Source organism: Leptopilina heterotoma, unplaced genomic scaffold (assembly GCF_015476425.1).
Source record: "Leptopilina heterotoma isolate Lh14 unplaced genomic scaffold, ASM1547642v1 Lhet_13, whole genome shotgun sequence".
Classification (NCBI taxonomy): Eukaryota; Metazoa; Arthropoda; class Insecta; order Hymenoptera; family Figitidae; genus Leptopilina; species Leptopilina heterotoma.
Window position 1 is genome coordinate 1,987,886 of NW_025110848.1, and position 14,945 is coordinate 2,002,830.

Sequence of the window (14,945 nt, forward strand, 5' to 3'; positions counted from 1 at the left end):
TGAATTTTGGATATTTTTTTAAATAATTACATTTTTTGGAGAATTTACTTAAAATTGTATTAAAAATAATTGAAATCCTGGGAAGAATTTTACTATTTAGGAAAATAATTGAATTCTTGTGAAGAATTTGGATTAAATTTTTTTTAAATAATTGAAATCCTGTGAAGAATTTTATTATTAATGAAAATAGTTGAATTCTTGCGACGAATTTTTATTAAATTTTTTTTCATACAATTGAAATCTTGTACAAAGAATTGTGTTATTTATGAAAATAATTTACTTCTTGCAACGCATTTTATTACATTTTTTAAATGAAATTCATTTAATAAATTTTATTAAAATTGTAGATTTTAAAAATATTTGAATTTCAGCGAAGAATTTCATTATTTGTGAAATGTAATTGAATTCTTGTAAAAAAATTTTGAAATTAATTACATTTTTCGATGAATTTATTTAAAATTGTATTAAAAATAATTGCAATCCTATAGAAAATTTTATTATTTATGAAAATAATTGAATTCTTAGAACGAATTTTATTACATTTTTTTTAAATAATTGAATTCATGTGAAAAATTTTATTGCTTGTTAAAATAATTGAATTCTTGGGCAGGATTTTATTAAAATTTAATATATTTTTTTTTAATTTTATAATATATATATTAATAAATTATTAATAATAATTTAATAATTATTTTTTACTTCTAGTTAAAAATCGTCCTACAAGGTTAAAAAAAAATTTGACCAAAGGAACAAGGAATAAATTTTTTCTCCCACTTTCTTTTTAGATCAAATAAATATACCAAGGGAAGCATATACACTCAAAAAAAAAATTTTTTTTTATACATTATTCAAGAAATATACAGAATTGCGATGGAATACTTTGGTGAAGGGAGGGGTGGGGGTGCTTCTTCGGAGATTTTCCAAGGAGAGATGAGCGATTCTACCCAAAAGAATATCCCTTGAAAATTTCCATAACAGTGCAGTTCAGAAACGAACCGTGCAGAGAGAGAGAGAGAGAGAGAGAGAGAGAGCGCCTAATATTATATATCCAATGTACGTGCCCCACTGCCACAAAGCAAAACCTCGACGAGATTATGGCTATGCAAAGGGGGGGGGGGAGAGGAGGTCGCTATGCAAATCGCGGTTGTACTCCCAAATTCCCGACGAATCTCAATTTCCTTGTTGGCCAGCTCTCCACAGACCAACGCTTCTTTGATATCGTTGATATGAGTGTTGGTAGCGATTACAAACTCACAGCTCTTTATATATAGAATTTCTCCCAGTTATATATTTGATAGACATCCTCCCCCCTTTTTCTATTGTTTTGTCTTAACCTTCTTCATTAAATTTATACATATCTTTTACTCTCAAAACTGATTAAATTGAAAAAATGTTGAAAAACTTTTAAATCTGCAAAAATTTTTTTCAAGATGATGAAATTTTAATCGTAAACTATACTAATTTTTTTTTTTTTTTGAGAGGAAAGATTAAATTTTTAATTACAAATTAGAAAAGAGAATTTTTTATTAAATTAAAAAACAATTTTTTTTATTATTTAAGAATTAAAAAATGTTAATTATTTAAAATTAATTATTTAATGTTATAATTATTAATCATTTTAAAAATTTTTTAATTAATAAATGTGAATTAGTATCTAAATTTTAATTAACTATTTTTTAATTAACTATTTTTTAATTAACCATTTTATAATTGTTAATAATTAACTGTTTTTAATATAAGGGAAAATTATACATTATAAAATGAAATAAAAAAGTTTACACAGTGAAAATTATATATTCTTTTTCTTGTCGAGTATAAACAGATGCACAAATAACGTAATTAATTTAATTTTGGTTTTACACTGTAATTTGTACTTTTATATGCGCAAGAGACTAAGGAAGAAAGTTAGTTACGGACCGGAGGGTTTTTCATCTCCTTCGTTTCTTTTTGCTCTTACTTTCAAAGTCTAGATAAATTTAGTCAGTTGGTGCTTTTTCTCTTCTTTTTGCATAATAGTAATTAGATATAGATAATAGAAGTAATTAGATTTTAAGTTAGAAATTTTCCGAAGCAAAAATTTAACTGGACAAGGGGTAGAAACAAACTACTAACGTTGGGTAATTATTTTAATAATATACATGTTATGAGAACTAATATAATAAACTATCACGTATTGATGTAATTATCGATAATTAATTAGTGTCTAACTTTTCTTAATAATTATAATATAAAATGTAATGTATTAAAAAATTTATTAGCAATTAAGTAACATACGGATAATAATGGTTCTACTTTAATATTTTCCTATACTGTAACTATAATAATGACTACATTATATTAATATTATATTCATTAAATATTATATTATATTTTATTTAGTCTAAATAATTAATATATTTGGTATTTAAATATAAATATAATTTAGTTATAATTATTAATTCATAATAAAATAATATTTTGCAATATTTCTAATTATGAAAATTATCCGTAAAAAAGTGAAGAATTTGTAAAATTTCCAATTATTGCATACTTTGCTCAAATCGAACTAACGCGGATAGATTTTTATTATGATTGGAAAAAGGCAGTTTTAAGTTTTCAAAGACCTTATCTGGTGTAAGTTGCAAGCTTAGAGTGAACGTAATGGAGGATTGAAAGTATAAGCTGTTTATATTCTTCTTGCTTATCATGCGCAAATTCAAATTGCAAACTATAAAGCGCAACACAGCTTTCGTCTTCGACTAAATATTCAGCTTTTATATTTTCTCTCGATTAGTAATATAAGAAATTCTTGAAAAACGTCCAATGAATAATTAAATTCTCAAGTTGAGAATAAGAATTTCATTAAATAAAAAATGAATTGTCGACAAGAAAAAAAAGAAAAGAAATAATATCGGAAAAAAAGGAAGTGATAAAAATAGATTTTTTTTGTTTCTTTTTTTGCAAATTTTTTTTTTTTTTCATTTCGAACAAAACTTTAATTGAAAATGTCTATTTGACGATTTTGTAATTTGTAATATATGTATATATATATGAAATCAATTACTGTTTATAGGGAACTGTTTCAATTTGATTACAGGTTGCAGTAATCACATTGGTGGCAACTTCAATAGCTACCCGGCCTCCTGGCTACATTAAACAACCGGGCAACGACAAGGTATGAATTTCAAACACGTGTATCGATCACACATCAAGTGATGAGCATTGTCACTTGATAATTAATTTTCTTTGTAGAAAATTTGAGTAACAATATCAATATTTGTAAATTTGAAAACTTGTTCTTTATTGCAGTTAAGAAGAATGTCGGTAAAGCCGAGAAACTGACACCCAGTTATCAGTATATTTAGTTAATTTTGGAAATTCTAGTTTATTTCAGTTAAATAATCTTTAACGTCCGAGATCCTTTATAAATTAAGGCAAATTAAACGAAAACATTCGGAAATGAATATTTTATTTTAAACCATAAAATTTTGAGAAATTAACTGGGTGACAATTTCAGCTACATAAAAAATATTTGATTTCTAAAATCAATTGGTAGACACTTTTAGTTCCTAGACTCACAGTTTTTCTAAGGATATCAAATTGAGAAGGGCTCGAACTAGGTCCGTAAATTCCGTAAAATTCTGATTGTTTGAAAAAAGGTACGTAAAGTTCGTAATTTAATTCAAAAAGGACAAAAAGTTCGTAAATTGTACGATATAATTTGGATAAATTTAGAAAAATTACAAATCATTGCAGAAATTCAACTATTTTCAAAAGTAATAAAATTCTTCGCAAACATTGAATTATGTTCAAAAATTTTTTTAAATTCTCATCAAAATTTCAATTATCTTTAGAAATAATTAAATTCTTCTCCGAAATTGAATTATTTTCTAAAAATTTTCCTCAATTTAATAATTATCAATATCTATTATTTTCATAAAACTTTCCAAAAGAATTCAATTATTTAAAAAAAATTTAATAAAATTCTTATGGGGATTCAATTATTTTCGTAAATAATAAAATTCTTTTTATGAATTCAATTATTTTCATAAATACTAAAACTCATTGCAGAATTTCAATTATTTTTAATACATTTTTTATCGAATTTCTCGAAAAATGAAATTATTCTTGAACATTTTATTAAAATTCTTCGAAAAAATTCAATTATTTAAAAATTTGTTGATAAAATTCTTTATGAGGATTCAATATTAAAAAACATTCATTTATTCAATAAATTATTTATTTTTGTATTTAAATCATTGAATTCTCGTTGAATTTTCTAATAAAAATTAATTTAAAAATAAATTTCAGTTAAAGTTTTATGTAATAATTGATCTATTAATTATTATTAAAAGCATTATAGAATGGATTTTCAAAAATAATTAAATTTTGAATATTTTTGAAAATAATTACTTTTTTCGAAGAATTTACTTAAAATTTTATTAAAAATAATTAAATAATAAAAATAATAAAAATAATTTTAAAAAATAATTGAACTCTTGTAAAGAATTTTTAATTCATTTTTTAAAAATAATTAAAGTCCTGTAAAGAATTTGATTAACTATGAAAATAGTTAAATTCTTGCAACGAATTTTGATTAAATTTTTTTTAAATAATTGAAACCCTGTATAGAATTGTATTATTTATGAAATTAATTGAATTCTTGCACGCATTTTATTATATTTTTTTAAATAATTGAATTCATTTAAAAAATTTTATGAAAATAATAGATTTTAAAAATATTTAAATTTCAGAGAAGAATTTCATTATTTGTGAAATGTAATTGAATTCTTGCAAAAAATTTTAAAAATAATTACGTTTCTTCAGGAATTTATTTAAAATTGTATTAATAACAATTAAAATCTTTGAAAATTTGAATGTTTCATATTTTTAACTAAAAATTCTGTGGAATTTATTTTTTTTTTTTTTAAATTTTAATTGCAGATTTTTTTAAAATTATTTAAAGTTTTTATAAATTTGAAAATTCTTAAAAAACTATTTCAAAAATTATTAAAAATAATGGATTTATAAAACATGTTTGATTAAAAACACGAAAAAAAAATTCATTTAGTAAAAGTTACAAATTATTGCAAAAATGTAATTATTTTTGAAAATTTTATTAAAATTCGTTGATAGAATTCAATTATTCGAAAATTAGTCGTTAAAATTCGTTATGGGATATGAATTTTTAAAAAACATTTAATTATTCAATAAATTATTTATTTTTGTTTTTAAATAATTGAATTCTAGTAGAATTTTCTAATAAAAATTTATTTAAACCTGAATTTCTGTTAAAATGTTAGATAGTAATTGAATATTAAAAGCGTGAATATTGAGAAATGATTGAATTTTGAAATCAACTTTTTTGAAAAATTTTAATTGGTTTTTTTTTATTTTAAGTTTTTATTTTTTATAATATTTATTTAATTGAAGAATTTACGAATAATTGAAATTTCGTAAAATTGACTATTGTAAATAAATGGATTTGAAAATTGTCAAAGAATTTTTTCAAAAATTATTAAATATTTATATAATTAAATTCATGTGAAAAATTTTATTACTCGTAAAAATAATTGAATTCTTGGGAAGTAAATAATTTAATTTTTTTTTTGAAAGTTTTATGAAAATTTAAATTATTATAAAACATGAAGAAATCGATCACTCCGAGTCGAAGACTCGGAGTTGATATCTTCATATTTTATAGTTATGAAAAATTTGATTTATAATTTTTGGTCCGTAAAGTCCGCATTTTAATTTTTAAATACTCTCACTGGTTCGAGTCCTGAATTGAGACAAAAAACGTATCAAAATAGTTTGCGAAGCAAAGTTTTGATACGTTTTTTTTTGTCTTAGTTTTTGATATCCTTAGAAAAACTCACACCGTCAGAAATTAAAACATTTCTTTTGGTGTGAATAAAATAAATTTTTTTTCACTCCAGTTAAGAAAATCTGAAATGAAATGCAACAAGTTTTCTCTAAATTCATGCACACTTTTCAAAAATTTACAAAGTACACCTTGTATTTAGATTAATTAATTATAATTAGACAATTTTTTTTTACCAAAAAAAAGAAGGATATTATTTTACTTTTCAAGAGAAATATAGACCATTTTTTTTTTTTTTTTGACAAAAGAAAGAAAAGCATTCTCGTAAATAATATTACGAATTTTGTTCAAAAATTATAACGAACTGTACATACATACATATATAGGTATAATAATAATTTTCGGTGTGGCGTGCTGTGCGTTGGATTTTCTTTTGTGAAAAGTAGAAATGGCGAGAACTGAGGGACTGCAGTAGAGAAAAATGTGCACATGCATATCCAACCCACTTACTGTGGCAGAATGCAAATCCTTGATATCCCGGTTTTAATTAAATTTTCCATTTCAATTAACTCGAAGCCTTACCGCAGTTCACCGACATTTCTATATAGCGAACTTCCCAAATATGCTGCAATGCTATTTTCTTCGGGTATCTATTACGAAGTGCAAGTCTTCTCTCTCCCTCACTCCCTTAATATATATATATGCACATATTTTATTCACGTGAAAATTATCATCAACCTTTCTCTATTTCCTCTCAATTTCTTCTTTTTTTTTCTTTTTTTTTAATTAAGTGAAAGAATACATTTCATAAAATGTCTAATGTTTATAAGCCGCATGGAAAAGGGTGATTTGGCACTCTCTTCTTATTATCTAAGAAATTCCTATCTCTTGCCGGATTTGAAAATATCCCCCTTGACTGAATGTAAAATGAAGTGAGCTTTTTAATTAAATTTCACATCGTTTGGGAAAAATGTTCTTTTTCTCTGTTTTAAAAGGAACACTTTTTTAGTTCCTGGACTATTTTTTTTTATATATAAAAAAACGTTGGAGAGGATAATCTTAGATGTTGGGTCTCTTGAATTTTCAACGATGAAAGAAATTTTACTTAAATGGTCTTTCATCGGTGAAATAAGGAGAGGCGCATATGAATAGAGCCCAATTTTGCTTTTTTGAAATTTTTTAACCGAAATTCTTTTTATCTCATAAGAAAATTGTGTATAATTTATTTTAAACGAAATATTAATTTATAGAAAAAACTTTTTTCGAAATGTTTTCGAATTTAACCGATTGACAGAATTTTTATTACTTGAAAAAAATGTTTCGCATAATTTATATTTATACAGAATTATTATAATATTATTATTACTCAATTTTACAAATGGCGGATTCAATATGTCGAGCGAATTTTTTAATAGTTTACGAATTTGTCTACAAATGTTTACTCGAATGATTTTGAAGTCCCAATTTTTAATTTTTTAATGCTGACCTCAGAATTTAGAAACCCCATAAACTCTTGAGTAAACATTTTGAAAAAATCCGTCAACATTAACAAAATTTGTCCGACATTTTGAATTTTAAAAAACGGACATTAAATTCAAATTCGGCGACCCCAAGAACAGTTTTTAAAAATTAAATTAACAAATATATTGAGAAATAATTAATGAACTTTGTTAGGAAAGTTTTTTTTTTTTTTTTTTTTTTGCTTTCAAACTATTTTTTCAAACAAAGTGGAGAAAAAAAAGGAAACGGTATAAACGCATTGTCTTAAGGAACAGATAGTTTCTTTTTTGTTCCTCTCGTCTACTCTCTGCGTTAAGGAGTATTTAATTTGCATGACTCGAGATGCTTCGCGAAAATTTGCATATTAACAAGCTCGCGAATCTCTTTGTGTATAGATTGTCACCTTCCTAGAGAGGCTTCCTAGTTTCCGTAAATCGAAATTCATCAAAATAGAGCACCAAATATATATATTTTGAATATATTATATTTTCTAATTTAAATATTCTCGTCTCTTTTTTCCTCTCTCTCTCTACTTTTATAATTATCTATTATTAATTAATTCATTCATTCATTTATTAACATATATTAGTAAATTATTTAAAAATTTGAAGAACATGTTCTTTGTTCTTCAATTAAAAAATGTATGTAAAACAGTAAATTTTTTTGAAATTAAATTTTCAGTTTATTTTCTCCTATTAAATCTCGAATGAAATTTGTCGGGTAGAATTTATTTTCAATCGCGTGCATTTTCATTTGCGGAAGTTTCATCGATTTTCTATTAATTACAATATTAATAATTGCGTAAAATAAAGTACTCACCATTTTCAGATGCAGAATCTCATTCTCCCATCCACTGGATATCGCTATATATAACAAAAAAAAAGGAATTATTCACTTAAGCGAAAAAAATACAGACAATTCTCTGCATTTGAATTATTAAAAATTTCTCTTAAAATGTTATTTTATAATTTCAATTAGTTACAAAAATTTTGTTTGTTTATTTTTTCTTTTTTGCTAAAACTATAATGAATTTTCGTTTAAATTTGAATTAGTAAAAATTGGAAGAAACTAATTTTAAATTATTAGTAGAAAAATTAAAATTATAAATAGAGAAAAAGAAAGTAATAATAATAAATAGAAATTAATTAGCAACTATCAATTAATAGTTTCTTATTACTAATTAGTAGTTTTTTACTACACAGTGTTTGTTATTTGCTGTAAAATTACTTAGATACTATTTATTACTAATTTCTTATTACTAAACTTGAATTTTATTATTTACTACTACAAATTGTTTGCTACTTGCTATCAAATTAATTACCTACTATCAGTTAGTAGTTTTTTATTTTATTACTAATTAGTAGTTTCCTATTACAAATTGTTTGTTATTTACTAACAAATTAATTAGCTACTGATAATTCATTGTCTCTTATTACTAATCAGTAGTTTACTACTATACAAATTGTTTATTATTTACTATCAAATTAATTAGCTAATATTAATTAACAGTCTTCTCTAACTAATTACTAGTTTACGACTACAACTTGTTTCTTATTTGCTCTCAAATTAATTTGTTACCAACAATTATACGGAAAAAAATATTCACCTGGAACGGCTACAAATTTTGCTACATTAACCAAATTTTTATTTGTTCAGGTAAGACTTTCGCTATTCTAGAGAAACTTATCGCTGTTCTTCAAAAGAATTTTACTTTTTATGAAGATAATTGAATTTTTAGAAAGAATTTTATTAAAATTTTTGAATATAATTAAAATCCTTTGAAAAATTTTATTATTATTTTCTGGAATTTATAAGTAAAAATGAAAAATTCGTAAAATTAAAATTCCGTTTAGTTAAAAAATTCGATTAATTACATTCTTTTTCTATGTTGAAAAAATTATTTCCCTATTTTGCAAACATTCAATAATCTTGTGCAGAAAACAAAATCGTGTATCAATGTTTAATCCCAAGTAGTACGCGAGGCATTAAGAGTTTCTCATTTAATATATGCAAAGACACTTTATGTTAATTTTCCCCCCACGTTTTGTATAAATATATGTAGGATAATTTAAGATTGTTCCAAGTCCTTTGAATCTATTTCAACCTCACTAGACTAAATTCTCAAGTTTCATAATAACATTTGGTCGATATATATATTATCCTGACAGGTTGATTTAAATACAATCATCAAACCTCATAATAAGAGAGTGAGTGAGTGTGGAAAAAAGTGAGAGAGAGAAAGAGAGAGGCGCATCAACTCTCATGAAAGCATTTTAAATTTCTTTTTCTTGAAAATAAAAAAAGATGAAAGAGACTATATTTTCAATGCAATGTGTACGTATATGTACTTAGATAAGATGTCGCGAATTGACGCCTCCTGAGAACCACTGCCTCGGGACAGGTTTTCTTCTTTCTCGCCGCACCCAAAGAAAAGAGAGGCGCTTCTCTCTCTCTCTCTCTCTCTCTGTCTCTCTCGCAAATGTTCCTAAGAGAGGAATAAACGAAGACGATGAGGAACTCGCGCGCGTTGTGGCAGGGAACGAGCAAGTGAAATTCTCTCTCTCTCTCTCTCTCTCTTTTTCTCTCTCAGGCGAAATACAACATTCACCCATTCTGTGTACTTACTAACGTTCTTCCGCGTGATACTTGATGTATCTCGTTCGTCTCTTTGCACGCCGACGACGTCTTTTCACGTGGTATAGATAGGAAGCTTGAACGGTTCTGGAGCAAGTAGATCTGGGTTAAAGATTTCTATGCCCGAAGGTCGAGGGCGTTTGTGTGTGTGTGTATGTGTATATTTATATATATTTGCCGTGTACCAAGTGACTCGTATCGCACCTTCATTTCTATACAACTATCACGAGGCATTAATTTTTATTCTAAAAAAAAATTAAATTCCACCCAATTCCTTTTTGTAGTTCTAAACTTTGAATTTTGCCCTAGATTCACAATCACAATTCAAATTTAATTCAATTCGTTTTCATTTCTTCTTCTCTCTAAATGTGAGTAGTAAAAAGTAACTAATTTTTAGTAGAAAACAACCAATTAGTATAGAACACAAATAATTAACCCCTTCACACTCAAGTGAAAATTCAGTTTTTTGTGACAAAAATGTTCAAAAAAAATTTTCTGTATGAATAAACTTATAATAAAACTTAGCTTTTAAAAAAAAAATTATAAAAATTTCGCCGGCTAAAGCGCGCGGTTAATTAGCAATTTTAAAAATAATAGAATTTAAAAATTTTCTAATTTAAATTTTTGTTGAAAACACTAAAAAAATCCAATTTTTATAAGAAATTAATGAAGTTTTTTGTACCATAAAATGTTCAAAAAAAAATTTCAGTATGAAAAAACTTAGCTTTTAAAAAAAAAACTATCAAAATTTCGCCGGCTAAAGCGCGCGGTTAATTAGCAATTTTAAAAATAATAGAATTTAAAAATTTTCTAATTTAAATTTTTGTTGAAAACACTAAAAAATCCAATTTTTGAGAAATTAATGAAGTTTTTTGTACCATAAATGTTCAAAAAAAAATTTCTGTATGAAAAAACTTAACTTTAAAAAAAAACTATAAACAATTCGCGCGTTAAAGCGTGCGGTTAACTTCCTTGTTACCTTTTTTTTTAATAAAATTCGCAATTTTAAAAATAATAGAATTTAAAAAATTTTCTAATTTAAATTTTTGATGAAGACACTAAAAAATTTCAATTTTGGAGAAATTACAAATAATTGCAGAAATTCAATTATTTAAACAAAAATAAAATTCTTCTTATAAAATTCAACTATGTTCAAAATTTAAAAAAAATTCCAATTATCTTTATAAATAACAAAATTCTTCTCTAAAGTTCAGTTATTTTCATAAATATCAAAAAAATTCTTGTCCTTATTTCAATTATTTTCAATATCTACTATTTTAATGGAAAAAATTCCCCAAAAGAATCCAATTATTTAAAAAATTTTTAATAAAATTGTAAGCAAATAGCAAACATTTAATTATTTTCATAAATAATAAAAATTTCACAGGAATTTCAATTATTTTCATAAATAACAAAATATTTTTAAGGAATTCAATTATTATTTTCATAAAAAATTATTTATTAAATTGAATTAAAATGATGGTAATAATAATTTTGATGAAGTTACAGTAACAATATTCTTATAATGTAATATTGTACAAATATTTTTCTTTCTTTTCTAAAACAAATTAATAATTTTGTTAAAAAAATTGTGATTCATAAAGAAAAATAATGCAAAATAAATAAATTTTCTATTTCTTAATCACAGTTGTTTAACAATTTTCTAATTTTGTTTAGAAGTAAAGAACAAAAATCTGCATAATTTCAATTTGACAAAACAAAATTTTAGTCTTTTAATGAAAAGAAGTGAAAAAAGTGTAAGGGACAGAAAAAGTGAATCAATGAAAGAACATTCAAATTATTATAGTTAATTTAACTTTAGAAATTTTATTTGGTAGCCATTTTGGAGCCACCATTTTGAATTGCGTCTTTTCGACCAAAAATTCGTATTCAGCGACCCCGAAAACCCCCAAGTAAAAATTTTAATCCAGATTCGTTGAATTTAAAAATTTGTTGGTCGCCATTTTATTCGAAAATAAATTATTTTTGGCAGAAAATAACAAATTTTTTGTAGAAAATTTAAATATAACTAATTAATACAAAATACATAATTATTAGTAGAAAGTAAGTAATTTTTCGTAGAAAATAATTATTAATTAATAATTTAATTATTAAAGGTGAAATTTAATAATTTAATTAATAATAAAAATTAATAATACAAATTTAATTATTAATTTATTAATTATTAAAACACTGTTAATCTGAATTAGTAGTTTACTAACATTTAAATTAGTGTGAATTTCGTTTACTAATTGATAAGTAATGATTCTTCTAATTTAGAAGTAGAAAACTACTAATTTTACAGTAAAATATATTAATTAAAATAGTAAAGTTTCACTATTTTAATTATTATTTTACTACCAAATTAACGATTTTCTACTACTAAATAAATATATTTTTCAACTAAATATTTTTTAGTAGAAAATAATGTGTTAGTAGAAAATAACTAATGATTAGTAGAAAAAAATTTATTTTTAGTAGAAAATAATCAACTATTGGGAGAAAATAAATAATTTTCAGTAGAAAATGACTAATGACTAATTAAAAAATAATTAATTACAAAGAAACATTTCACTATTAGTATAGAAATGACAGTGAAAGTTAATAAAAATTTTTAGTTATTTGGACGTATCGTAAAAGTAAATTTAACTAAAAATTAGTTACTACTATTTGATTAGTAGGAATATTACTAATTGAGTTAGAGACTTATTTTTTTAAAAATCAAATTTGTTATTTTTAACTAATTCAAATTTAGAGATTTACACCTTTTCTGAATATTCTCATTCTCTAACTCTAAATCTAAAGAAATATTAATTTTCTACTAATCAAAAGAGTGTAGATTCGTTTAACAATTAAATAGTAAGGATTCTACTAATTTGAGAGTAAAATATCCATTAATAAAAATAGTACTATTTTACTATTTTATTTAATAGATATTTTACTATCGAATTAGTGGTTTCTTACTATTAAATTAGTAGTTTACTAATTAGTAGTGACTGAAGTGAGTTAAATCTTTACAATTTAATTTTTAAACATATTAGCACTTATTAATAGTAGAAAAGAAATTTTAATTTTAAAACTATTTTTAGTAGAAAACTATTAATTAATATTTAGAGATAAATTTTGTCGAATGTAGAAAAAAAAGTTAAAAATACAGAAACGGCTAATGAAAAACATGGAAATACGACAAAAATATCTGTAAAAGTATTTTTTAAATGTAAAAATGATTTAGCTGAGAGGAAATACTCAACGTCTCACGTCATTAAAGTCTGAGGTTCAATTCCCGCTAAATGGAAAAAATTTTTGAACAAGAAATATTAGTTATAAAACTAAATTTCAAAATGGCGGTTTATTATTTTTTAAATAAATCTAAATTCTATCTTTATAATTAATTTTTATTTTTTAGAAATTTTTTTCATACATTTTTCTAATAAAATTTTTAATTAAATTCATTTTCACTATCTCCGGTAGTTTGCGCAATTTTTTACCTTCACTATCCCTTTAAATAAATTTCTCTATGGAAGTTTCAGTCAATAACTGCCAATAATTGGTTTAATTTTACCACTTGGTTTGCTTGACAAATTTCTCTATTTACAGCACAATAAGTCTATTCTCTATTGGTTATTTATTATTAAAATATATAAAATGTATCCGGTTGTCAATAACGAAATTTTGTAGAGCTCTATTCTCCTTTCGTCATTTTCTATTTTAGTGCTATCGACTGGTAGATAATTTTCTATCCCAAGTATAAATTAGATTTATTAGATCAATTTCCTTATAAAATAGAGTTAGAGGGGAGTGAGTTACGTACATTTTAGAGTCAGACCGTAATTTGACTGAAAAATTTATGTTCAATGTGGTTTTTTTTTTTTGGAGAAAGGAGAAAAAAAAGAAAATTGATTTTGAATAAATAAAACTAAATTGTAAGGTAAAAAAAAATTCATTTTGATCAATTTTTTTGGAAATTAATAAAAAAAATTTAAATCAAAAGTATATGTCATTTTTCACCATTTAGGAAATTAATAATACAGAAGAAATGAAATTCTTTCTTACATTATATTTCACGCATAAATTATATTTTAATTTAAAAAATTTTGAAATTTATCCAAAAAGGAAATTTGACATAAGTACAATTTACCGCGTTTCTATATACACTGTTTTCTTTTCAAATCGACAATAAAACTTGAGAAAAAAAAAATCCAGAAGCATGAAATACAATTTTTTATGATCTATTTAAAATTTCATTTTTTCCTCTATCATAAAAATTCTTTGTTAAGTGTGTATAAACTTTAGAGAGATTTTCAAATCACGATAAAATATCCAATTATATCCATAAATCCCATAATCTCACTTGGATTAAATCTCAACATTTTCATTTAAAGTCTCGGTATCTTTTTGAAACATTATTTCCAAAAGAAAGAAAAAAGCAAAAATAAAAAATTGTGAAAAAAATATGTTCTAAAAGATGGCAGATAAACAAATAGAATTTGCTGAAGATGACAGGATTCTTATATAGAACTTCATTTTTTCTTCTCCCGTTTCTCTATTTACTTCTTTATTTTTTTTATCTCTTTTTTATTTTTCGCTTAGTTTCAGAACATCTCTCTTCTTTCGGTCCTTTTCTTATATATATATATATATATATGTTTCTGCGTCATTCAACTCGAAACAACGATACTCCCATAACTATATATACACCTTTCTCTCATCTCGAACGCGGCACGCCTTTATTTTCCGATGTTCAATTCGCTTTTGCTTTTATTGCATCGGGCTTGATTCTGACCCAAGTCAATAAAGTAACGGAAACAAGAGTAAATGTAAGAAAATTACAAATCGGTCATTCTATATAGAACCAATAACCACACTCACCTTATCGTCTTTTATATATATATATAGAGAGAGAGAGAGAGACAGGGAGAAAGAGTCGGCTCTATAATTTTACAATTACTAGTCAAAAACATTTACAAAGAACGGCAATTTCTTGATTGGGAAGTTACTCTTTCATTAA

At 23.9% G+C, this 14,945-nt stretch overlaps 1 protein-coding gene across 1 annotated transcript in view; it reads left to right on the top strand.

Moving 5' to 3' along the window:
• LOC122512895 overlaps window positions 1–14,945 on the top strand; it is a 32,949-nt gene that overhangs the window by 10,416 nt on the left and 7,588 nt on the right. The window contains exon 2 of the mRNA XM_043629029.1: window positions 3,077–3,154. Within this exon, the coding sequence (XP_043484964.1) occupies window positions 3,077–3,154 (78 nt within the window). The remainder of the gene's footprint in view (window positions 1–3,076; window positions 3,155–14,945) is intronic.